This window comes from Petaurus breviceps, unplaced genomic scaffold, assembly GCF_028583685.1.
Source record: "Petaurus breviceps papuanus isolate PSGF00001 unplaced genomic scaffold, PetGlider_PUasm1.0 90845, whole genome shotgun sequence".
Lineage (NCBI taxonomy): Eukaryota > Metazoa > Chordata > Mammalia > Diprotodontia > Petauridae > Petaurus > Petaurus breviceps.
The window spans coordinates 1,373,484-1,400,456 of record NW_027187359.1 but is presented as its reverse complement, the minus strand read 5'-3'; the positions used below and the strand labels follow the sequence as shown (position 1 = coordinate 1,400,456).

The window sequence follows — 26,973 nt, the reverse complement described above, 5'->3', positions numbered from 1 at the left end:
CCTAGAGGGCTACATATGGCCTGGAGGCTGTAGGTTCCCCATCCCTGACCTAAACATAGGTGCTATTGCCTCTTGCAGCCTGATGCAGGGAAGAATCCAACTGGGAGTTAAAGAACCTGGGTTCAAATTCCTTCTCTGATGGTCACTATGAATATGACCTTCAGCAAGTCCTCATCTGTAAAACAAAGGGGGAGACCTAGTGATTTCCTAAGGTCTCCCATCCTAGAACACTAGCTTGAAGAACTTCAGTAAAACAGACTTCCCTTGGGTCATGCATTGGGAACATTTCTCATGGCTCTTCCTGAAAATGTTTTTGAAACCTCCCTATCTGCCCCATCTTCTGCCTTACTCTTATTAACCCCCAATGAACCAAGCCTATGATTTAGGATCATAAAATCTAGAGCTAGCAAAGACTTCAAAGCCATTCACTCCAAAGCCCTCTTGGAAGGTCCATAAAGGTGAAATGGCTTACCTAAGGTTACACAGGAAGCAAATAAGGGAGCCAAGATTTGACTGACCTCAGGTCCTCTGATGCCAAGCCTAGTGTTCTTTCTATAATGCCTTGCACAAAGTCACATCCCTGTGGCAGTCATGGGAGCCCTGAGGGGATCCATGTTGGCCTCCTATTGATCTGGCTTTCTTACAATATTCTGTCTGGGCTCTTTGAGAATCTAGCAGGCTGTCCTCATCCAGTGAAAATAATAATAATTGGCATTTTTATAGTGTCTTAAAGTTTCTAAATCTATGTTAATATAAATAAAGACCTCACTTCAGGGAAGCTAGGTGGCACCAAGATGAGTCTTCCTGAGTTCAGATCTGGTCTCAGACACTCACCAGCTGTGTGACCCTTGGCAAGTCAGTTTGTCTCTGTTTCCTCATCTGTAAAATGAGCTACAGAAGGAAATGACAAACCACTCCAGTATCTTTGCCAAGAAAACCCCAAATGGGATCACAAAGAGTCAGGTATGGAGCAACGACAACAGCAATCTCATTTGAGCCTCTCATCAACCCTTTGAAGTAAATGCTATCATTGTCCTTATTTTCCGATGGAGGGAAAAAGAAAATCACCTATGACATTTTACTTTACAAATATTATCTCATTCAACCCTCACAACACTGGGAGGTAGGTACTGTTACAATGCCCATTTTACTGTTGAGGAAACTGAGGCAGAAGTTAAATGATTTCCTCAGGGCCACAAAGCTAGTAAGTATCTGAGGCTGTATTTGAACTCAGGTCTTCCTGACTCCAGGCTCAGGACCCGATCCACTGCTCTTAGAGATGATAAACAACTTACTTACACTCATACAATTATTAAGCATAATAAGTGGAATTTGAATTCAGGTCTTGCCTGACTCCTGATCAAGTGAGATACTTATTTCATTATACGATGCTTCCTCTCTGGTAAGGACACGAGACCTGCATTTGAGTCTAGGTTCCATTAGTTATTGGCTATGTGACTCTCAGCCTCTTAGTCTCTCTGAGCCTCAGTTTCCTCTGCTGTAAAATTAGAATAATAGTACTTGCTATAGAAGTAGAAGGCTGCTATAAAACATAGAAGGCTGTTGTAAAACCTTTCCTGATTACCCTCCACCCAAATGAAAATGTCCTCTCCTCAAAATCACCTTGCATTGTTTTTATATAAACAAATCTGTGTATTGGTTATCTTCCCAGGCTAGACTGTAAGATCCTTGAAGGTTGGGATTGTTTCATTTTGTCTCCGCATGCCCAGCTTTTAAAAGAAGGCCTACCACAAAGAGGGTAGCTATGTGGTGCGGTGGATAGAGTACTGGGCCGAGTCAGGAAATCTCATCTTCTGACTTCAGACATTTACTTAACAGCTGTGTGGCCCTGGGCAAGTCACCTAACTGTTTGCCTCAGTTTCCTCACCTGTAAGGAGGATATGGGAAACCACACCACTATCTTTGCCAAGAAAAGCCCAAATGGGGTCATGGAGAGTCGGACAGGACTGAAACAACTGAACGACAACAATACCACATAGAAGGAGCATAATGAAGGCTTGTGGATTGACATGAGAACAGATATTGTACTAATAAGGACAGCCTAGCACGGTACGAAGGGCCCTGAATTTGGAGTCAGAGACCCACTCTGCTATGTAATTAGCTGTGTCCCTTAACCAGTGACCTCAGTCTCCTGGCCCATAAATGAGGGAGGGGGACTAGAGGATCTTTGGGTTCCTGTGCTCCTAAAAGCTGACATTTCTAGGGCATTTCAAGGTGTACAAAGTGCTCATATGAGTATCATCACCCCCATTTTTTTTTTCTATTGTTCAGTCATTGTTCAGAGGAGCTAACTGAGGTTCAAACTTGCCAGTATTTCAATAAATGACTTTCATGCTAGACAGTTTCAGAGCCTAGATTTGGGTTTCCTGTCTCCTACCCTGGTGCTTCCCCCCCCCAGATAATATACAGGACTTTTTAACCATTAAATATATGGAATACTGGAAAGAGAATTGGCTCTGGAGTCTGAGGACCTGGGTTCGAATCCTGAGTCTGGTGTTCACATATATGACCTTGAGCAAGGTTGCATGACCTTCACCTCCCTAGGCCTGAAAAAAACCAAGAGAATTGGACTAGATGCCCTTTGAAATACTTTATATCTCTAGATCTAAGCAGCTATGATAAATAAATATCAAAGATATTTCTGCTACAGCTGATATTGATGCTTGGTTGATAGTGAAATTGGGGGGGGGGGAAGAGACTGCTATGGAAAGGGTGCTTTCTTATCTGCTCAGAAGGCTTCTTTCCCTTACACCCTCTCAAGCCAGCTGTGCCATGATGGAGTAAAGAGGGAACATGGCTCCAGAGACAACGTGAGCTGCCTCAGGGAAGGAGTTCCCAGGGTACAAATAATATTTCTGTTCATAGGGTTTCATCCTTCTAAGCTCTGTTATGGGTCATATTTATCTCATGAGAGCTCTGGAAAGATGGGCAAAGTCAAGATTAGTCAGGAAAACATCTAAGGCAAAGAGGGGGTTTACTTAACAGCACCTGTTATCTCTTTGGGGCTGCCTGGATCACAGGCCAGGAGGTGACTGAGTTTCCCTGCTGTTTGTTTATTCTGGACAGGGCTGCCTGATGCTTGGGAGGGACTTAGTGGGACCTAGTAATAAAGGTCACGTTATAAAAGGGAAATAGGAACTGGTGGGCTCCCAAAGACTATGTTATACATTTCCAAGGCTGTTTAGGAACATTATGTTTTAAAAAACCTTCATCAAGTAAAGTGAGCAGAACCAAGAGAACATTGTACACAGTAACAGCAATATTGTACAGTCTTCAACTGTTGATGACTTAGCTATTCTCAGCAATACAATGATCCAAGATGATTCCAGTGGGCTCATGATAAAAAATGCTATCCACTTCCAGAGAAAGCACTGATAAGAGTCTGAATGCAGATCTAAGCATACTACTGTTCACTTTATTTTTTTATGTTTTTTTTCCCCTTTTGGCTCTGTGACTTTTTTCACAACATGACTGATACAGAAATATGTTTATCATGATTGCTCATGCATAACCTATATCAAATTCTTACCATATCAGGAAGTGCAGAGTTGAGGGAGGGAGAAAATTTGGAACTCAAATTTTTTTTAAAAGAATGTTAAAAATTGTCTTTGCATTTAACTGAGGAAAAAATATTACTTTAAAAAAACCTGTGTAAATTATTAACAATCTATAAAATAATTGAGAGTTTTGTGTTCATGAAACTACTTACATTGATACTTTCTTACCAGGATCCAGGAACTTAGATCTTCTGATTCCAAGTCTAGTGTTTCAAGTTCAATACTCTTCTTACCTATAAATTTTTTTAAATTTAAATGTTTTTTCAAAAAGTTCACAATTAGATTGAGGATTCTTCTTTAGGGACCATATAACTCTGTTGCTCTCTTTTTACATCTGTGCTCCTGACTCCCGTCTCTCCTGTGGCAGGTGGAGCAAATCTTGTCTGAGTTCAGGCTGCAGGAAGAAGACCTGAAGAAAGTGATGAGGCGGATGCAGAAGGAGATGGACCGGGGCCTGCGGCTGGAGACCCATGAAGAAGCCAGTGTGAAGATGCTCCCCACTTACGTGCGCTCCACCCCAGAGGGGTCAGGTAGCTGTGGTCCCATAGATTTCATGAAAGGACTCCCATTTCTCCCAGTTCCCATCCTTGGCCAGACCCTACTAAGCTCCTCGTTCTGTGATTCCTTAAATCTCCACTAGGTGGAGCTCCTCAGATGTCACTTCAAAAAGAACCTCTGGGGGAGGAAACTGCACAGATGTCCCTGTGTCCTGACCACTGGTCCAGGGTCTGCTCTCAGTTGTATTGGTCCACGACCTTGGTGATCATCCTGTTCAGGGTTGATCAAACCCTGGGAAACACTTGCCACCAAACCTACGTCTATGAACCTGGCTGGGTCCACAACTTGTAAATTAACAAATTAATTTTCAAAGTTCTCTTCTGAGATCCCATGGGGGTGCAGAGGGGATCTGGGGTTCTTAACAGCTGTGCCAGCAGAGCACAACTTCTGGTACATTCTATCAAGCTGGAAAGGTTTGTGTCGGGGTCTGTTAATAGACCTAGTCTCTTTTATCTGAGGACCAGCCTAGCTAGGCTCAGAAGGGCTCATCACTAGATTCTTTTCAGCCACAAAATCTTAAAAACACTGTTTACAAAGAGAACCTGTCTTCACAGAAGATCAAATTAATAATTAAGTATAATGGGAGCCAGTGTAGTCTGATTATCAAGACTGGTCATCTGCTTCGGGCCATCTCCTTCTTGATGGGAAAGTCCATTCATTCACTCACTCACTCATACATTCATTTATTCACTCATCCAGCCAGCCAGCCATTCACTCACTCATCAATTAATTCATTTCAAAAGGGCTTTTATTTGGTTTATTTGTTTGGGTCAGTACCTGATTTCATCAGTATAGGAAACTCCTACTGTGGAAACTTCCTCCACTGACAGAAATCATCAATTGGTCTGTAATTCCTAGTCTTAGAGAGCTGCCTAGGGGATTGAGGGGAGGGCACTGACAGAGTAAGTAGCTTGCCCAGGATCACACAACTAATAGGTGTTTGAGGCTTGAACCCAGGTCTTGCTGATTCCAAGGTTGGTCCCTTATGTCCCCCCTGCTGACTGTCATCCAAGGGTTTCTTAGTAAATGTAGAAGATACTTTGATCTAGCTTGGTAAGTCACTGTTCTTTGCTCTCTGTCTATTCTCTGAAATAAGAGCTAACTTGCATTCTTGGCCCATTCTGGAGAACACTTGGCACTAACCAATTATTATTCAAGCTCTGCTTTTCCTAGATTCTTTGCTGATTCCCTGCCTTCTCATTTCAGTATACATCTAATTTCTCTATGCTTTTGCCTTTCTAATGCCTTTCCTGGGGAAAAAAAAAATTTGGCAGATTCCATCCCACCTCCTCTGGCCCTTTTTACCTGTGTACATTTCAGTGGATGACAATTCTTTCCTGGGCACAATTTGTCCTACTGACCCTTGACCCCCTCTATAGTCTAGTGTGAGGCCCTGCCATACTTTGTCCCTCTGTAGCCCTGTTAGCACTCACTATTGTGAACCTTTAGTCCAGGGGTCCCCAAACTTATTAACTTGCTAACCCTTTTTCAAAGAAAAAAATTAGCACACCCTGGAAATCTGCTTTCTTTAACCCTTTAATGGCTTTAAAAAATTTTTGCATCATTGAAAAAAATGATGCATCTTAAAATTTATTAATTTATTATAAATTTGTGGATTTTTCCTGCATTGAAATTTTGATGATGCAATATTATATCATGTAACCATATAGTATCTTCTTGTAAATAAGCCATTGCACACATATATTCCTGCTGATGCATACTGGACTTCCTGACAATGCACGACAAGCTTGCCAACACTTGCTTGTTAAGACCTCTTGATAGACTTGACCACTGATGGGTTATAACTTTCATTTTGTGTGTTTATTTGGAAAATAATGTAATCACTATGACTTTAACTCTGTTACACAACAGATGAAATATGTACAGTTTTTCAAAATTTTCTTCTCTTTTCTTTTTTCCTTAAACTTCCACTGCCCCCTTATTTTCATTCATTGTTCCCCCTCCCCCCACCAATTGCACACAAGGCTACTGCTGCCCCTCTGGATCATTCTAGTGCCCCCAGGGGGCAGTATTTCCCACTTTGGGAATCCATGTTCTAGTCAGAACATCTAACTCCACCATCCTAGTACAGGGACTGAAGGGGAGTCAGGAGCATACAATCTTGTCCCTTATCTCTGGTTAGCTAGATCTCTCTGCTGCTCTTCCCTGGTCCTGATCCTTCCCATCCCCATCCTCCTGGATACTCACAGATCTTGTAGATATGCACTGAAACCTCTGTCAGGAAATGAGGCTGTGTGATCCAATGGAAAGAACATTGACTATAGAGTCAGAGAACCTGGGTTCAAATCCCAGTTATTTGACTTACTCCTTGTTTGACCATGGGAAAACCAGTTGACTTCTTTTGATTTAGTTTCCTCATCTGTAAAAAGAGGGAATGGGAGAGGGTTGGACTAGATGACCTCAGAGATCCCTTACAGCCCTAAATCTATGACCAATGACTTAGTTTCAAATCCCAGAAGTGCTACTTACTACCTGTGTGACCTTGGGCAAATGAAATGATAAATATCCCTGTAAGTCTTATCCTCTCATCTATAAAATGAGAAGGGAAAACTAGATGACCTCCAAGTTCCCTTCCAGATCTAAATCCAGCCATGCCGCAGCCCTTGGGGAAATGACCACACACACACACACTCCCATGATCCATCTCCTATAAGGCCTTTCTCTTTCCTCTCTGAATCTGTGGGGTCCCTGCCTGTATTCCAACTATTTTCCTACTCCCAAATTAGTTTCCTGGTTAAGGCTAGAAGATATTTTGATACATACACTTTGTATACAGGAGGCATTAATCTGTGTCTTTTGTTTTTCTCTTGTATTATAGAAGTGGGAGACTTCCTCTCCTTAGATCTGGGTGGCACCAATTTCCGGGTAATGTTGGTAAAAGTAGGAGAAGGAGAGGAGGGTCAATGGAGTGTGAAGACAAAACATCAGATGTATTCCATCCCTGAGGATGCCATGACAGGCACGGCAGAAATGGTGAGGCCTGGCCTGGGATGAGAGACATCTAGTTAAGTGTGCTCTGTCCTGGGGCCTTAGGAGTGACAAGGGGAACACTGAGGCCAAGGGCACAGGGTTCTAGATGAGCCAGGGATGACCTTGGGTCCGCCCCCAATAACTAGGAGTCTCACAGGAGCACTGCCTCTACGGGGAAAACTCTTCCAATTCCCCAAAGGAATGGCTTCAGAAAGAGAACTATGGACTTGACTCCCAATGAGAGTGGGTGGTCTAGACCCAAGGAGCAGTTGTATAAGGGAGTTCAGTGAAGTATAGTAGAAAGAGTCTGGGTGTGCAAATATAAGGAAACAAACCAATCTCTGACCTCAAAGAGCTTCCTCTCTCCTGGGCATACCCAACAAATTCATAAGTATAAATACATAAATACAGTATCATTTCAAGAGGGAGATGTGACAATGTTGAGCCATGGTATTGTTATTACTGCTCCTGCCTTTAGACTCATTGTTCAGTTGAATGGCCATGGATGAGAACACTGTTATAGGCCTTCTCATATCTATCCCACGGTCCACTCCCAATGTAGAGTGGACTTCATCCCTGGGACAAGGTTTGCCTTTGTTATGGGGCAGGCATGACCTTCACGTCCCCTGGGACTTACAGTGTCCTCTATGTTCATGTCCTTCCTAGCTATTTGACTACATCTCTGAATGCATTTCTGATTTCCTGGACAAACACCATATGAAACATAAAAAGTTGCCTCTGGGCTTCACATTCTCCTTCCCTGTGCGGCATGAAGATATTGACAAGGTAGGTATTTGGACCAAGGTCCTGTGACCCCAGCTCCAGCATCCTTTGGCTTCAGCATCCTTTCCACTGCACTGTGTGGCCTCATATGAACAAGAAGTCTTTAAAATTAAAAGCAAATTGTCAGTAATCCAATGAGAACTTATTCAAACTCTCTTTTTAAAAAAGGTTAATCTCAGTCTGGCTCTTTTCCCAGTGTCTCAGTGTTCTCCTTCTACACAGTGGGGAAATATTCCCTATTGTAAACTCCATGAGGATTGGGACAATGTCTTGTTTCTTTTGCCTTCCCCCTATATCTCTAGGTGTGTAGTTTGGTATGTAGTAGTCACTCAGTAAAGGTCTATTGAGTGAGTGCTGCCCTCCCTGATTTATTTTTTTTTGGACTAGGTAAAAGAGGCCATTCTTTGCCTCATTTCTTACCTAGCCTTAATCACTGAATGGGTGTTGCCTCAGACAAACTGAGATGTGGGAAAGACCTTAACTTAAAAAAGGCAAAGACTCCCACTGCATTCTGGGCCATCTCCAGTTGTCCTGATCTGTATCTTGCCACTGGTCCAGTTGGCTCCAGAGGAGAAAGTGAGGCTAGTGACTTTGCACAGCCCTCCATCATTTAAATCCAATTCACTTACAAACTAGGACACCTTCCTGATGTCATGGTCCTCTTTGAGAAGGAAGGACACACAACAATAAACAATTGAGTGAGAGAATGAATGAATTGACATGTGTGTATATATGTATGTGGGTATGTATGTAAACATGGTATGAAGTTATTGAGGTTTCTTGGCAGGGGTGAGCTGGAGCCAGGTTAAATGGACTCATGAGAGGTTATTATTAAATTTTCAGTGTGAGCATTTACACCTTGGAAATCAACAAACAGTTAAAAATACAGACTTGATTTTTTGCTTTGTTGACTACATAACTTAAGGTGGTGAAAAAAATGTTAATAATATAAATTAAACTTAAAAGTGTATCCTCTATGCATGTACATATATATTTTATATATATGCATATGTATGGGAAAGCTGGTTGTTAAACATTTATCAACATACTATTCCTTCTGTGAGAAAAGCTGCTCATCATATCTATTTCTTGTCACCCTAGAATACAGCTCCCGGTAAAGAGAGTTGTTCACAGGAGCTCCCCAAACTTCCAAAATAGTAAGTAGTAATATATACAAATGGTTTTCCTTCTCCTCAAAGGGAATCCTTCTCAACTGGACAAAAGGCTTCAAAGCATCAGGTGCCGAAGGGAACAACGTAGTCGGACTCTTGAGAGATGCTATCAAGCGGCGTGGGGTGAGATGGAAACCTTGCCTATCAGTTTACCCTAAGCTCTCTCTCTTCCCCATCCCTCCGTGTTTTGAACTGGGTGGCCTGCCCCAGCTCTGCTTGTCCCTTTCAGGTCTCCCTTCACCTTTTTCCACCATTGCCTCTGAGGCTAGCGCAGTATTTCTCTATCTTGTGAGCACTGCCCAGGGAAGAAAAGCCCTAACTTAGCAAGAGCTCCCCTCACCCCCACCCCACACACAACAAGCCATGGCAGTCCCTTATTCCTCCCTCCCTTTAGTCCTCCTTGGGCTCCCCATCTGCTCATGCTTGTGCTTTTTGGCAGGACTTTGAAATGGACGTTGTTGCCATGGTCAATGACACAGTGGCAACAATGATTTCCTGCTACTATGAAGATCGCCAGTGTGAGGTTGGCATGATTGTTGGTAAGAAACCCTTTCTGTGCCCTATGTACTTGAGGCTTAAGTAATCAAATACTTTCCAAAAACTGGAAGGGTCCTCTGAGAATCACCTTCCACATCTAGTGCCATATTCAGTTCTCGAGTTAAAGGAACTAGACAACTCTCGTACTTGTTCCTACCTTTTGATTTTATTCTTTGTTCCCTTCACACACTATACATTCTAGCCAACGAGACTGCTAGTTTCTGTCCCCAACCTCATACTGCCCTTTTCTCCGCTTTGTGCATTTGTATAGACCACCTCTCATGCCTAGAATGCACTCCCTCCCCATCTGTCTCTTACTGAGATCCTTTTGGTCCTTCAAGGCCCAGCTCAGATGTCACGTCCTCCAGCATGCCTTCCCCGATCCCTCAGTTGAGAAGTGGTGTCTCTCCCTCAAATCTCCTTAGACTACTTTTAAAAATCACAGGATTTAGAGCTGGAAAGGTCTTTAGTGATGACCCAATCTGAATTCAGGCTCAGGGGGGTTGAATGGGTTTGCCCAAAGTTATTCATTTGTGTCAGAGCCTGTATTTAAACCCAAGTCTTCTGGCTCCAAACCCACTAATGTTTCCACTAAACTATGCTGTCCCCTTTAAGCTCTCTCCCTTGCCCTGACCCCTTTCAGAGCTCATTATATGTATCTGTGTTGATTTAGCTGCCTATTAGATTGTAAGCTCCTTGAGGGCAGACATAGAGTTCCTCTAGTCTTTGTATCCCCAGTGCCTAGCAAGTGTCTTGCATGTAGTAGGTGCTTACTAAATACTTCTATAATGAAATTGAACTTTGTTCTGTTTTAGAGGACTCAAGTCATTACTTAAGTAAATAATCATACATACGACTGGATTTTTGAACAAAATTTTCCCCAACAGATTGAATGTGCCAGGCTCACATTTTCTCAGATGAGGGAAGTTAATCAAAGTAATAATGATAGTTCATGTTACCCGAGAGTCATAGCTAAGGCAAGGTGACTGGGACTTTTCCTTAGGACACCCAGTTTAGTGGGTACTCATGGCACTCAGTCATTCAGCAGCTTAGTTAACAAGACTAATAAGTTAAAATAATAAACTATTAAATAGTGGGCTGGGTTAACCTGAAACACCTACCTATGCACAACAAGCCCTCTGGAGGTACCAGGAGTCTCTGTCTCCCTCTCTCATTGCAACTGCCACCGTGAGCTCCCCCGTTAACAACCAGCATCCTGGGATGGATCTCTGCTTCCCACTCACTACCTCCCAAACCCTGAATGAACCCTCTCTGTGTGATAATTGACCAGGTCATAATTCTGAATTCCTAATCCCCAATTTTTTAATTCTTCTGCTTTAACTGAAAAATTTTGCCTTTTTCCAACTCAAATAAGCCTTTGTAGGAGTTGGCCTTGTCTGTGGTTGTGTTCAAAACAAGTATGCCCACATAAGGTCTGCCTTCCCTAGGCACAGGCTGTAATGCCTGCTACATGGAGGAGATGGAGAATGTGGAGCTGGTGGAAGGGGACGAAGGCCGAATGTGTGTGAACACCGAGTGGGGAGCCTTTGGGGATGCCGGGGAGCTTGACGAGTTTCTGTTGGAGTATGACCGGGTAGTGGACGAGACCTCCCTGAACCCCGGTCAGCAGCTGTAAGGACCCTGATTCCCAAGCCCTGCTTATCACCCTTCCCATTGAAGTCTTGTGACTGTTCCTCTCCTTGCAGCCCCCTCCCTCAACCTTGCCCTGCCTCATTGCCCCCTCCTCTCAGCATGAGTCTACTCTGTGCTATCTAGTATAAAGTGAAATTCTTTACTCTGATATTGCTGAGTGAGCTCCTGTCACATCATGGATGTGAATGTGCACTGGAACATGGTCTTGTGCATTTAAACTTAATGCAATAATAATGTCACCTTTAAAGAGACATGGGAACCTCTCCTTGTACATCCCTTTCTTTGCTTCCTTCTCTTCCCTTCTCCCTTCTCAGACTTCTCCCCTCCTTGAATTGACGTCTGAAGGAGGTTCTTTTTCTGTCTTCCAAGGACGGGTGATTGTTCTCCCACTCACATGGAGGAAATTGTCTAGTGTATGTGCACGGCCCCTCACTGCCTTACTAAGAAGCAACATGAGGGTCTGGGGACACAGGGCCAGAGATGGGATATGAAGGGCTTATGCTAGGGCCTGGCAGTCAGGACAGAGCTGTATGGCTCCCAGAATAGAAGGTTACTGAGGACCCAGGGCAGTTAGGATGCCCCCCATGTCCATGCACACATATCACAGCAGAGTTGGGCAAGTCCTAAAGCTACAGAGCCTCAATGCTTTAGCAATTGAGAATGAGAATTAAATTTTGAAACTTTAAAGTGAAAAAAAATCATCCAAGTCTATCTATACAAGATGACCTTGCAGTCCTGATATAGTACAGGAGCTGCCATGAAATTCATTCTGTGTTATCTACCCTTCTGTTTTCTGTCACCTCTCAAGTACACCAGACCCAGAGATAATGATCTTGTTTTTAAATAGTTCCTGGGAAAGGAAGGTTTATAATCTCCCTTCATACTACAGATTGACCAAATTTGGGAAGACCCCAGAAATCATCTATCACAGCCCCCCATTTCACAGAATAAGAAACCGAGGCCTAGATCCCACAGATAAGCATTGACAGAACCAGGTCTGGCTCTCCTGACACCCAGTCCAGGGTTCTTTCTCTTTTTGGAAGAAAAAACGTGTTATTAATGCTTTTAATGGCACATGATTAATCCTCTATAATCCTCCCTATCCCAAGAAGAAAGCTCCCTTGTCACAAAGTCGTAAGATGCAATGCACCCCACTGATCCAGGTACCATGTGTGATAGTCCATGCATGCCTCATCCTCTCATGTACTCCACACAGCCCTGCTCTGTAGTAAAGAGAAACAGGAAAGCAAAACCAGTGAATGCAGCGGCCATGTCTGTCCACATCTGCTTCCAGTGTTCTTTGTTTTTCAGTAGTTTAAACTGGCTTTTTTTTTTGCATTCTTTCCATTATGTTCCCTCCCTAAATTATTTTCCTTCTTTTCACAGATGAGGAAAGCCAGCACACATGTCCACATTATGTCCTTTTCATGACATCAAAGGCTAGTCACACCCATAAATGCATGCATTCACACAGAGGGTCACACTTGTCTAGATCTCCAGAAACCATTGAGAAGACCCCTTGAGCTTGCAGATCCAGACTCTTAGATATTTAAGCTCTGCACTTACTTTGGCAGTACATATGTTAAAATTGGAATAATACTGAAAGATTAGCATTGTCTCTGTGCAATGAAGACATGCAGATTTGTGAAGCATTCCATATTTTTAAAACAAACTGAAAAGGATCTTTGAGCTATTTTCCTATGGCATAGTCCCAGGGCTCTAGTGCTAAGGGTCAGGAAAATGAGAGAAGGGAAGGGCAGGGGTAGCCAGACCTAGGCTTATTTGATGAGGTGTGACTGTCCCTTGATGACCAAGGCTCTCCTCCACCCACACAGTTATGAGAAGATCATCGGGGGCAAATACATGGGGGAGATCGTGAGGCTGGTTCTGCTGAAGCTGGTGGATGAGAATTTGCTCTTCAACGGGGAGGCATCTGAACAGCTGAGGACCCGGGGGGCCTTCGAGACCCGTTTTGTCTCCCAAGTGGAGAGGTATCACACCACCATGTGTTCAATCATCCTGTCCCCTCAGGTCCCACAGGGTACAATGTCCTGAAGTAGGAGCCCTCCCTCCAGACAGAACCCTCTATGGCTAGCTAGTTAGCTCACAGCCCCTGCCCTGGAAGGGCTCTGAACATGTTTTTAATCCGTACTCAACACCTTAGATTTTAGGTAAATCTGAACTCAGCTCCCACCTCTCGTACACTTTCCCCAGAGTTAAGATATCACTAACCAAATGACCAAAGAGCACAAAAACAATACTTCCCATAATGGATAGAAAGCTTACCTTAGAATCAGGAAAACCTTTATTCAAATCCTGCCTCCCTCTGACACAAGGTTGCTGGGTGATTCTGGGCAAGTCACTCATGTGCCCCAGGCAACAGTCTAAGATGAAGAGTTAAAGATCAGTTGCTAATCTATATCAGTGGAGGCAATTTCCACCCTGGGAGTTCCTTCAAGTATCTAAATGTTCCACATGGATCTATGGTCTCATTTATGTGGGTATTCCCTCCAGTGACAAAAATTGAAATCCATCCATGCTGATCCATCCTGTGGGATTCTCTAGTCAGTATCTATTTATAAATTCAACATGGCAACCCACCCAGTGTGTCAAAGAACTTTTTAACTTTCTCTCGACATCTCAAGAAATACTATAAGGACATTATGCTTCGGTATAAGGATAACAGCTGTCCTTATACCAATATAATCACAAATCCAGATAAAAAAGACCACTTCTCCCCCTGGGGAAAAAAAACACCCCAAAACCAAAAAACAAGCAAAACCCATCAGGTCAATTAGAGAAGCCTATTAACCCAGTTTGCCTTCCATTTGGAACTCAGCAGACTGAGTTCTGGGGTGACTGCTTGCCACCCTAGCGACGTGCACATGCACCCACACATGCCCCACACTATCCAAGGCAGCAGATTCAATACAAGCTCACTTGACAGGCCCTGCTCTTCCCTTCCTATTTGGTCACACAGTATATACAGTTCTCCAACAATGTCCTCTGTCTCCCTTACCATAGTGATTCTGGGGATCGAAAGCAGATCTACAACATCCTAAGTACTCTGGGCCTGCTACCCTCCACAACAGACTGTGATATTGTGCGCATGGCCTGTGAGAGTGTTTCCACCAGGGCAGCCCAAATGTGCTCAGCAGGGCTGGCAGGTGTCATCAACCGCATGCGGGAGAGTCGGAGTGAGGAGGTCATGAGGATCACTGTAGGTGTGGATGGCTCCGTCTACAAGCTGCACCCCAGGTGAGGCCCTCCTTGGTCCCACCCCAGAGATGGTGATGGTAGATGTTCCCTGGACAGAGGTAGATAAGATACAACCATTCCCAAACCACTGACAGTCCTGAGATGAACTAGAAATTCAAGATCCAAGGCTGATAAGCAGTAGAAAAAGGGTGAACCAGACATGTAAAGTTCTCTTAATCTACAGTCTAACCTTGGTGTCCTGAGGCTATGGTCTTCAGATAGAAATCCTTTCTAATATTTCAGTATTTCAGAGGGAGTCTCCCATGTGGAAACTCCCTGCACTGATATAGATTCCCAATTGGCCTATAATTTAGAGTCACAGAGTCACCTTTGGACCTAAGAGGGTAAAGTGAGGGTAAGGCCATGGTCACTTAGCTAGGGTGTGTCAGAAGCAAGATTTGAATTTGGCTCCTGTTGACCCAAGAGCCATCTCCAACCAAGGTGATCACCTTGGGAATCTCTCCCGGGCTCATCAGAGGAAACCAGAACCCCCACTTCCTGAATGGAGTCTGGAAGGTCCCTTTGCCACCCTACAGGGATGGGTCGGCATTCCTCTCCTTCCCATGGCCCACAGTAGTCTTTTGAACCTCTTTGTTAGGGCACACATTCAGAATTGGAGCCGTCCACTGTCTCCACTCTCTTCTAGGCTACAAAACAGTACTGGATCAGGAGGGCTGGAGTAAGGCTTTCGGCTTTCCAGTCAGTCAATCAGTAAGCATTCCTAAAGTAGCTACTATGTGCCAGGCACTGTGCCAAGGCCTGGGCTCAGGTAGCATATTTGGTGAAGGGAGAGAGAAAAGGAGCACATGGAGATCTCTGGCTTTGACTCCATTTCCCCCCTGCTGGGAAGGCTCAGACCCTTCCCTCCCCTTATCCTTCCCAGTCCTTTCTGCCCCCTCCCTCAGTCCCTCAGACAGAGAGGGGCAAGAAGCCTCATTAAAGCCAAGCTTGGGTAACGCTTTAGCTTCTTTACAGCTTGATGACTCTAAGTGTGGTTCTGGAGCCGGAGGAGCTGAGCTTAAATCCTACATCTGGGGCTTAATATTTGTGTGATCTTGGGCAGTTACTTAACACTCCTGGGCCTTGGTTTCCTCATCTGTAAAGGGTGGGTGTTGCCTAGATGGCTACTGAGGCGCTTGCCAGATCTATAGTCCTGTGAACTTCTCTGGGCCTCAGTCAGTTGGCAAGGATTGATTAAGAATCTGCTGTGTGAGGGGCAGCTAGGTGGTGCAGTGAAAAGAGCACCCGCCCTGGAGTCAGGAGGACCTGAGTTCAAATCCTGCCTCAGACACAACACAAAAACTAGCTGTGTGACCTTGGGCAAGTCACTTAACCCCAATTGCCCTTCAAAAAAAAGCAAAAAAAACCCAAAACAACAAGAATCTTCTGTGTGCACAGGCTCTGTGTTAAGTGCTGAGGATTCCCCCCCCCAAAAAAAGGCAAAAACTGGGCATTCATGCTTTATTGGAAGGGAAAGCAACTATGTACAAACAAGATATTAAATGGAAATAGTCAATAGAGGGAAGGCACTAGCATTAAGGGTAGCCAGGTGGAGCCAGAGTTCACAGAGCGTCAGGCCTAGAGTCAGGAAGACTTGACTTCTGCGTTCAAATCTGGTCTCAGACACTTACTAACTATGTGACCCTGGGCAAGTCACTTACCTCTTTGTGCCTCAGTTTCCTCATCTGTAAAATGAACTGGAGAAGGAAATGGCAAACCACTCCAGTGTCTTTGCCAAGAAAACCCCAAATGGAATCACAAAAAATTGAACACGACTGAAAAATAACTGAACGCTATCATTAAGAAGAATCAGGAAAGGCTTCTTGTAGAAAGTAGGATTTTAGTGGAAACTTGAAGGAAGACAGAGAAAGAGAATTTCAGGTCTGAGCAATAACCAGTGAAAATATGCAGAGCCAGGAAATGGAGTGTCTTACTGGAGAAACAGCAAAGAAACCAGTCACTGGATTGTGTAGTACATTGGGGAAATAAGGTGTAAGAAGACTGGAAAGGTCAGAGGGGAGCAGATTGTAAAGGCTCTGAATGCCAAACAAAAGATTCTGTATTTGTTTATAAAGGTGATAGGGAGCCCCTAGACTTCACTGAATAAGAGAGTGACATGATGAGACTTGTACTTTAAGATTAATTTGACAGCTGAGTGGAGGATGAATGAGAGTGGGGAGAGACCTGGGACAAGTAGATCAATAAGCAGGTGAATGCAGTAGTCTAGGCAAGAAACAAAGAGGGCCTCTACTAGAACAGCGGCAATGTCAGAGAGACAAGATATTACAAAGATAGAATTGATGGGACTTGGTACCTAATCCCATTTGTGGAGTGAAAGAGAGTGAGGAGTTGAGAATGACACCTGCAAGTACGGTGGTGCCCTTGATGGAAAATTAGAGGGGATGAATTGGGAGTATGGGAGAGGGAGAAGACCATGAGTTCACTTTTGGATATGTTGAGCTTAAGTTGTCTGTCGGACAGAAAGTTTAAGCTGTCCATTAGGCATTTGGAGATGAAAGACTGAACATTGAAAGAGAGATTAGGGCTAGACAAATAGATCTGGGAATAATCAGCATAGAGATGATAATTGAATCCATAAGAACTGATGAGACCACCAAACAAAATACTATAGAGGTAGAAAATAAGAGGGCCAAGAATAGTTAGTGGAACATAAATGAAGATTCAGTAAAGAAGACTGAGAAAGAATGAGTAGATAGGAGGAAAACCAGGCAAGAGTAGTTTCTTAATATTTAAATGAGGGAATTACGGGAATAGAAATAGCAAATTAGGACTTAGGAGAACCTAGTTCCCTAAAGTAAAGCTCTAAAAATGAACCTGAAGGAACAATGATAAAAAAAAAAGAGAAAGAGAAATCAGCTACAATATCTCTATCCAGTCCAAGACTGCACAAAAAAGATTACCAGAATTGTATAGAGGGTAGACAAGCTATCTAAAGAGAACTTTAGGAAAATTAGATATTATTATGGCTCTCTGGCAATTAGTTAATGGTAATTAAAAGGAAGTTACATATTTCTCAAGTATTTATGACACCTTTATAAAAATTGACAATGTGTTGAGGCACAAAAACCTTAAAAACAAACAAAAAAAGAGATAAAATGTAAAAGGAGAAAGTTTAATTAGATGACCTTTGAGGACCTTCCCAGTTCTATATCTATGATCCTGTCAGTATCCCCTTTGTGCCTACTTTTGAGGGCTGATTGGACAACTCCAGAGCAGAGGGAAGGTGAAGGCCCTGTGTACAGGAGGGAGGAGGGACTTGGGTGGGAGTGTTGAAGGGCTCACCTCTTTCTGACCTGCCAATGCTCTTCTCACACAGTATTAACCATTATTCTCTTGTGTCTATACAGCTTCAAACACCGATTTCATGCTACTGTGCGGCAGCTGGCACCCTGTTGTGACATCACTTTTATCCAATCAGAGGAGGGCAGTGGACGGGGTGCTGCCCTTGTCTCTGCTGTGGCCTCTAAGAAGGCCTGCATGCTTAACCAGTGAAGAGAGGTGTGGCCCCTACCTGCCTAGGTATCTACCAGGGGCAGTGCTCAAAGGAAGCTGCTCCCCAGCTCCCTCAGCCCTTGGTCCAGGACAGAACTTCTGCCCCCTTTCATCTCAAGGAGGCTGAGCTTTTGCTGATAGCAAGTGCCATGGAAGATATACTCTTGGGGATTGTTCCTTCTTGCAAAGGAAGAAGCTGAGGGGTGCAAAGCAGCTTGTTTCTCTCCATGCAGCAGCTAACTGCCTCTCCATGGATGTGGGACTTGACAACCTGTGGTATCTGTGTGCAGTACTAAGCTCAGGACCAGGGGGAAAGACCTGACAGAGAAGGAATGGCCTCAAGATCTGTAACTAGGAATTTTTGCATCTGGATCAAGGGAAAGGAATTTGCTGGGGGGAATTCACTTGGGGTGCAGCTATCAGGGGAGAAAGAATACTCCAGGGCACCACAAGATTCTATGCTGCTGAAGGACTGATTTGTACTGGGTGGCAGTGAGTGGAGTGGGGGAAACTAGAGGCCAGAGTTCAGCCAACAGAGGAAGAAAGTATGCCTTGGGATAGGTGCTATTAGCACCCTCCAAATTTTGGTGCCCTGGGACAAAATCTTTGTTATTCCTCTCTAGTTAATAGCTCTGGCCTTAAAGAATGACCTCCTATACAACTCTGCCCAAGACCACCAACATAACCAGGACATTGTGTCTCCCTTCCCCATCTCCTCATACCTCTCCCACCCCCAGTGTCTTATCCTCTCTTCCTAACGGGTAGCCAGGGGCTTAATTGAAACCTAGTGGTGGCCAGGGATGGTCTATTCCTGGAAGATGGTGGGTGTGGCTCTGGCCTGGTGGTAGGGATCCTAGTTCTCCTGATGACGCCACAGCCAGCTTCCTTTTTAATGGCTGACCTGTGTATGCTTGCTGCTCCTATCAGGGTAAACTCCTGGATCCCTAGCATGGCAAGTCAGTTTCACCACAACCATCCAGACCTTGCCATTCTATTCCCCACTGGGCTGTACTCAGACTCAAAATATTCTCCCTTTCCTCTCACCTGAGTCCCAGAAAGTCAGGAGCTTATGTACGTCAGCCCTGGGGTTGTTGGGGTGGGGGTGGGGGTGTGTGTGGGAATAACTTAATCTACTTGTGCCATTGAGAGAACCAAAGACCACAGATTCCCTGAATCTTCAGGCAAGTTGGTATTCACATGGGTAGTCCTTGGTCTTTTTTCTCCTAGGAAATATACCCAGTAATACAAAATGAAACTGAACCCTAGAAAGAGGGAAGAAGTCATCTAAGATCTTCCCCCTACCCCTAACCTTACCACCCAAACTTGGCAAGTCAATTGAGCCATATAGCCTCATAAGGTATCCCAGTATGCTAAAAACACACACCACCTCAACCACAACCTGGCCATTATGCATAGAAGACACAAGGCCCTTCCTGCCTCTCTCTTAGCAGGGGAGCCCACATACTCTCCCTGGGGCTCTTATTGTAAGAGTCCTTCCCCAGTCACTCTCCAGAGGAAGCCTCTGGAATCAGGCCTTAATATTGGGATCTGTAAATTATCTACCTGTTGAACCACAAAGTCCTGTGTATCACACACACACACACACACACACACACACACGTGAAGCCCAGCCCTTCCTTTTACACATTGTGAAGCCAGCATTCTCATCACAGCCCTTCTACAATTCCTTCCCTGATTGTCTTTTATTTTTAAATAAAGAAAAGTTTGAAATATGGCATTTGGGTCAGTTCAATGTTGATGGTTTCATAAATATGCTTACTAAATGAATGAATGAATAACATATGGGGAGATATTTTAATATCATCTAGCAGCCCATATATAGCCTATACCTTTCAAGCTAATAGAAATTCTTCCCTTACTAGGTCCATCCCCTCCTACCCAGTTTCACCCACGGGCCACTCTTAATCTGGGTGACTGGCCCAGACTAGAGTACTTTATAATAATAATATCTGATATTTGTATAGTATATTAATGCTTGCAAAGCATGTTCCTCAGAAGATAGTTTGATGGGGATATTAAAGGTATTATTCTCCCCCATATTGCAGAGGAGGAGATGGAGGCCCTGCGAAATGAAGAGCTTGGCCAAGGACACACAGCTAGCAAGGGGCAGACCCGGGGCTAGAAGTCAACTCTTCTAAATCCAAGCCCTGTACTCTTTTAATACATTATGCTGAGTATATGGATCTGGAATTATGTGGATAAAGATAATAATTAAACCTACAGGAGTTGATGAGGTCACCACGAGAATAATTGTACTGAGAATATAAGGGGACCAAGACAAAGCCTTGGGGAACACCCTCATTTATGGGGAGGAGGCTTGATGTGAATGGCAAGACACAAAATGAGATTTAGGACTGCTCAGACATATAGCCCAAGGACCAGGAGAGAGAAATAGTGTTGAAAAAATCCAGAGAGGAGAGGAATGTAACAGAGAGAGGCAGCCAAAAATTGAATCCAGGGCCTCTGACTATGGAATATTTTTGTTTCTCTTAAGAGATGAAGGATTAAGATTGAGGGAAAAACCATCAGATTTAGCATTTAAGACGTCAGCAGTATCTTTGGAGAAAAGAGTGTCATTTGAGTGATAGGTTCCAAATCTAGATTTCAAAAGGCTGAGAAGCAAGAGGAGAATTAGAGGTAATGAAGCAGCTTGGCTGAGGAGCGATACTGAGTAAATAGCTTGAAGGAGAGTTTTATTTTGTTTTGTTTTTAAGGATAGAGGACATTTGGCATATTTGAAGCAGGGAAGGAACCATTAAATAGAGAGAAGCTGAAGATTAGAAAGGAAGAGAGGATGATTGAGGAAGCTATCTTCTAGAGAAGACTTTAACAGAAGATGGGATCAAGGGCACATGGAGAGAGATTGGCCTTGGCAAGAATGGCCATCTTATCATCAGAGATTGGAGAAAAAGAGCCAGCATAATATGGTAGAAAGAGTGTTGGTTTTAGAGTCAAGGGGCCTGGGTTCAATTCCCGGCTGTTACTTCTGAAACATGAATGACCTTGTGCAAATGACTCATTGGGCCTTAGTTTCCTTATCTGTAAAATGGTCTAGATGGTTTTTGAGGTCCCAGCTCTAAAACCATGATCCTATGAGGAGACAATGGGGATGATGTCAAGGGGTTTTGAGATTAAGAGAGGAGAAGAAAAGGGAGTTCATGCCAAATAGCCTTAATTTTCTTTGTAATCCTCAGATGAGAGGGCATTGGATCGAAGGGTGGTATGAGAGGCTTGAGGAAGGAATTTTGGAATAGCTTTTTTGGGGGGAGATAGAGAATCAGAGAGGAGGAGCATTATTTTGCTATGGGAAGAACCCAGTTGAAATTAGATAACGTGAATTTATAGTGTTTCCAGTCAGAAGGGTTATATGGCTTCTTCCAACTCTATTCAGCTGCAGAAGCAGAGGTGGCACACGGTGGGAGTAATCAGGGCTGGGGTTAGGCAAGGATTGAGCAGCAATAATTCAGTGGTGAAGGATTCAAGAGCAGAGAACAGAGCGGAGTTGAATTGGTTAACTAGAGGGTAGAAACTGGGAAAGAGAGTGACATCAGAAAAAGGTAATGAATGGCCCGAGGAAGTACTCGGGCATAGAGGGATTGGAGGTGTGGGGAGGTGAAGAACAAAGGGGAAAGATACAGGAGAAAGACAGAATGAAAGGAGATTATGGGCTGATAGAGGAACATCAGAGGTTTTCATCAAGGGGCAATTCTTGGATTCTTTGCTTATAGCCACTGCCTCCCAGGAACTCTACATCCTTGTATGTATTCTCTCCTGCCCCCTCAGTCAAGGGAGGAAGCTAAGAGATGTCTGCCCATGACATCATACTTGGAGTATTGTATTCAACTTTGGGTAACGCATTTTTGTTTTTTAAAAAAGTGACAAGCTAGAGAAGGGAGCAGCTAGGATGTAAAAAGACCTTGAGTTCACATCTTATGAGGATGGGGTTGAAGGGTTGGGAATGCTTAGCCTGAAGAAAAGAAGTCTTGAAAAACATGACAACTATCTTTAAGTACTTCACATATAGAATCACAGAATTTGAGAGTGAGAAGACACTTCAGTGGCATCTAGTCCCACCCATGTATGAAAGGCATCCCCACTATAACATACTTAAGGAGTGGCCGTTCAGCTCTGCTTGAAGACCTCCAAGGAGAGGGAGCCACCTCCTCTCAAGGCAGCTCTAATTGTTAGGAATGTCTTCATGAATTAATCCTACATTTTCTTGTTTGTAATTTCCACCCATTGCTCCTGGTTCAGCCCTTTGGGATCAAATGGAACAAATATAGTTCTACTTCTCTATTTGACAGCCCTTCAAATACTTGAAGACATGTCCCCCCGAGTCTTCTTTTCTCCAGGTTAACCTCCCTATTTCCTTCAACAGATCCTCAAATGACATGAACTCATGGTCTTTTGCCATCCTGGTTGCCCTCCTCTGGACACTCTCCATCTTATCAATTGTCCTTCCTAAACCATAGAACCCATAACTGAACACAGTACTCCAGATGAAATGTGAAAAGGGCAGAATATAGTGAGACTATCACTCCCTGTTCCTGAAGCTAATGCCTCTTAGTGTAGCCCAAGACTGAATAAACTTTTTTGGCTTCCATATAACACTGCTTGCCTCATATCGAGCTTGTAGGTTACACTAAGCTCCTTCCCCACCCAGGTCTTTTTCTCACATTCCTCATGTTACATTTGTGAAGTTGAATTTTTGTACCAAAGTGCAAGAGTTTACATTTACCCCTATTGAATTTCATCTTGTTAAGTCGGCCCAAAATTTTAGCCTGGCAAGATCCCTTCAGATCCTGTCTGTCATCCACTATCTTACTATCTTGCCTACCTTTGTGTAATCTACAAATTTGATGAATATACCTCATGTGCTTTTATCTGAATCAGTGATAAGGTGACACAGCACAGGGTCAAACACAGATCCCTGAAGTACTCTACTAGAGACTTCTTGCTATATTGCTATTGATCCATCCAGCTAGTTTTGATCCTGTCTGATTGTATTATTGTTGAATCCATCTCTCTTCATCTTTTCCATGAGAAAAACTTGCTATTAAGCTGTATGAAGTGATGAAGGAGATGGTTTCGGAAAAACCTAGAAAGTCTGATATGAACTGATGCAAAGTAAAGTGAGTAGAACCAGAACAATTTATACGGTAACAGCAATATTGTCAAGATGATCAACTGTGAAAGACTCAGTAACTCTGATCAACACAACGACCAACAATAATCCCAAAGGACTCTTGACAAAGCATGCTATCTACCTCCAGAGAGAGAAGTGGTGAACTCAGTGCAGATTGAAGCATATTTTTTTCTCTTCTCTTTTTTTCTGGAATATGGCTAATGTGGAAATTTGTTTTGTGTGGCTTCATACTTATAATGAGTTTTGTATTTCTTGTCTTCTTAGGGGACAAGGGAAGGAAAGAATTTGGAACTGAAAATAAAATTGAATTTTGAAAGAAAAATGACATGAGATACTTTATCAAAAGCTTCACTAAAATCTGGGAAAACTATACCCACAGCATTACCACCACCCCCGTCAAAAAAGGAAATGAGGTGACTTTGGGAGGATCTGTACTTGAAGAAGCCATGATGGCTTTTGGTAGCCACTGTTCCTCTTCCTACATATTTACCAACTCTCTCTTTATTGCACCTCCAATTATAGTTTGCAGACCTAGCTCTCTTTTCTCTTTTGAAAACTGAAACAACATTTGCCCTTTTCCAGTCTTATGGTAGCTCTCCCATTTTCCATGATCATTCAACTATCGCTGGCGGTGGCTCAAAAATCACAAGTCAAGTCAACAAGCATTTATTAAATGCCTACTATGTCCTATTGTTCAGTCATTTTCAGTCCTATCTGACTCTTGTTGCCCCATTTGGGTTTTACTCGCAAAGATCCTGGAGTGATTTGTCATTTCCTTCTCCAGCTCATTCTGCAGACAAGGAAACTGAGGCAAACAGGGTTAAGTGACTTGCCTGGGGTCACATAGCTAGCAAGTGTCTGAGACCAGATTTGAGCTCAGGAAGATGACTCTAGGTCTGGCACTCTATCCACTGCACCACTTAGCTGTCCAGGGATACAAAAAAGGGACAAAAACTGTCCCTGCCCCCAAGATGTTCATAATGGACAATACTTTCAGCACCAAAAGATGTGTCATTCATCTGGGCCAGGTGGTTTGCATTCATCAAGGGCAGTTAGGTGCTATCATACTCTCTCTTTCCTTATCTTGGGCATCAACTCCCTGTTATCCTCCTTTGAAAAGAAAACAGAAATAAATAAAATTTGAGAGCTCTGTTTTCTTCTTATTCATCGTCCCACCAACCACAACAAAGGTCCTATCTTTGATCTCAATCTCTGTTCTCCCAATTTGGATTAAAAAAAGCCTAACAACCCCTTTTTGGCATCCTTGGCCTCCCTCCACAATTCACTTAGTCCTTTTTTAAACACTAATATTCCTTTTTAACATTTCTATTATGAATTGAATTAAGGTGACTGCTGAGGTGCCTTTCAACTCTGAAATTCTGTGATTCTGATTCCTGTGTCCTCAATAAGGGAAGGGGAATGAGGGACGTAGTATGCCCAGGATACCACAGAGTTTACTTCTTGGCTATAGATGAGACAGCACTTGAATGATCTCGATCCGTAGGTCAGTCACTCACTGGATGTCCACCCTGCAGGCAAAGCCCCAAACTAAGGTGTTAGGGAGAAGTAGCACCTAGGTGCCTAGTGACTTTCCACTCTAGGTTAGCAGTTCATCCAAGAATTAAAAACAGGAGTACAGATGTAGTGACCCATCTTCTAGACTGAATTCTTCTTGAGGTAGAGCACTCAATAGGACAACAGTAAAAATCACACTAGACTTCATCATTCTAGCCACATGCAGAGTTAGGGACCATCTAGCACATCCAGAAACACAGAAAGAGTCTCCTTCTCCCTTCCCCAATCCTGGAGAAATCCTGAAAACCATATGAGGTCCTTCTTTTTTGTGTGCCTTTTTTTTGGAGGGGGGAAGGCTGGGCAATTGGAGTAAGGTAACTTGCCCAAGGTTACATGGCTAGTAAGTGTTAAGTGTCTGAGACCAGATTTGAACTCAAGTCCTCTTGACTCCAGGGCCGGTGCTCTATTCACTGTGCCACCTAGCCGCCCCCACATGAGGTCTTTCTTGAGCTCTTGAACTACTAATGCCCCACCTCCTACAAATTTACTCTCTATACATTTGGTATTTGCTTATACCAATAACAACCAATCAATTAGCAATCATTTTATTAAGCATCCGCTATGTACTAGACAGCTAGGTGATATGGTGGATAGAGCTCTGAGCCTGGAGCCAGGAAGATCTTAGTTCAAAACTGACCTCAAATACTTACTAGCTGTGAGACCCTGGGCAAGTCACTTAATCCTGTTTGCCTCAGTTTCCTCATCTGTAAAACTGAGACACACTGGAGAAGGAAAGGGACGATCACTCCGGCATCTTTGCCAAGAAAGCTCCATGGATAAAGCCAATGGGGACATGTCAGATTGAATGACTGAACAACACTAACGTGGCAGACACTGCTCTAGGAGTTGGGGATACAAAGAAAAGATGTTTAAAAATGGTTTATGTTGTCCCTCCCCTCCCCCACCTACAGAACGTCAGCTTCTGGAAGGGAGAGAGTATTTTCTTTTTATTTTGTGTAACCTGGCACATAATAGGTCCTTAACAAATGCTTATTGATTGGTTAAAAGGTCAAATGGCAAAACTGTGCAGAAACTGTTTTTGTTCGATTTCCTCTCCTTTGGGTCACTTGGTCCCGTGTAAAGGAGGCAGGGGCCCTTGATTCTGCTTCTGCTCATGCTTCCCCTTCCTTCCCCTCTCCTCCAACATCATTGAACAGGACCCTACCAGGCTGCTGGGCCTGTCCGCCAGGGCTTCCCCTACACTCTGAGTTCTCCAAGCCAGGGAGAGCCAGCGGAGCTCCGTGACCTCCCGGAAGCAGGGATGCTGGTCATTGTGAGGGAATGATGAGTCCCTCCCACCTTAGGTCCCTTGGTTACAAAGTCCCTGTTTCCCTTTCTGTTCCCTACCTCACTGGTTCCTAATTGGACCAGAGGGCAAGGTCCAGGATGACCAGACCAAGACTGAAATGGCACCTATGGATCAGTCCCCAAACCACCTGGGGCCACTAAGGAATTCCCAGGAGAATACTCATGTCTAGATCCAGTTTAGAGTAAACCTTTGAGCCCCATCCTCTGATCCCTCTCTCTGGAATTTGCATTGCTCTAAGCCTAAGGTGGAGGGGGAGGAGGCAGCTAGATCTTGCAGTGGATAGAATGCCAGGCACAGACTCCTCTTCCTGAGCTCAAATCTGGCCTCAGACACTTATTACTTGTGTGATCGTGGGTAAGTCAATCATCCCTGTTTGTCTCCGTTCCCCATCTGCAAAATGAGCTGGAGAAGGAAATTGCAAACCCCTCCAGTATCTTTGTCAGGAAAAACCCAAAGGGAGTCACAAAGAGTCAGACATGACTGAAATGACTGAACAACAAGAAGTCTAAGGGAGGGATAATCCCAACCCAACTGTGTAAGACCCAGAAACTAAAGCTAAAATTGATGGTTAAGGTACTACTAAGGTAAGGATAAGGAAGGGAGAGAAGGGATTGGGGAAATGAAGAAGAAAACTTTATTCAGCATCTATTACAGTGCTATATGCAATGAAATTTTTAATTAATCACTGCTTGCCAATGATAATGAAACCCTAATTCTAGTGCCACCTGGGCTGAGTGAATAGAATGAGTGGCTGAATGAATCCATCCCTTTGGGAAACCCAGAGAAAAGGCAGAAAGGAATGTGTCTGGAATCTGTCAGGGTCCTTATCTCTCTGTCTTGGCTGGTCCGGAACTTCCAAGTTTGGGACTGTCCTTTGTT

At 43.7% G+C, this 26,973-nt stretch overlaps 1 protein-coding gene and 1 non-coding gene across 2 annotated transcripts in view; both read left to right on the top strand.

The window, feature by feature from the left end:
* The window catches only part of GCK (glucokinase), a 23,528-nt gene extending 5,485 nt beyond the window's left edge, over nucleotides 1-18,043 (top strand). Inside the window, exons 2-10 of the mRNA XM_069072277.1 lie at nucleotides 3,946-4,108; nucleotides 6,976-7,130; nucleotides 7,794-7,913; nucleotides 9,110-9,205; nucleotides 9,522-9,621; nucleotides 11,068-11,251; nucleotides 13,108-13,263; nucleotides 14,297-14,530; nucleotides 17,899-18,043. Of these exons, the coding sequence (XP_068928378.1) occupies nucleotides 3,946-4,108; nucleotides 6,976-7,130; nucleotides 7,794-7,913; nucleotides 9,110-9,205; nucleotides 9,522-9,621; nucleotides 11,068-11,251; nucleotides 13,108-13,263; nucleotides 14,297-14,530; nucleotides 17,899-18,043 (1,353 nt within the window). The remainder of the gene's footprint in view (nucleotides 1-3,945; nucleotides 4,109-6,975; nucleotides 7,131-7,793; nucleotides 7,914-9,109; nucleotides 9,206-9,521; nucleotides 9,622-11,067; nucleotides 11,252-13,107; nucleotides 13,264-14,296; nucleotides 14,531-17,898) is intronic.
* Nucleotides 12,831-12,936, top strand: LOC138149308 (U6 spliceosomal RNA). Its single transcript, XR_011165283.1, has one exon. It is a non-coding gene; the product is annotated as a U6 spliceosomal RNA (small nuclear RNA).
* Nucleotides 18,044-26,973: the final 8,930 nt, after the last annotated feature.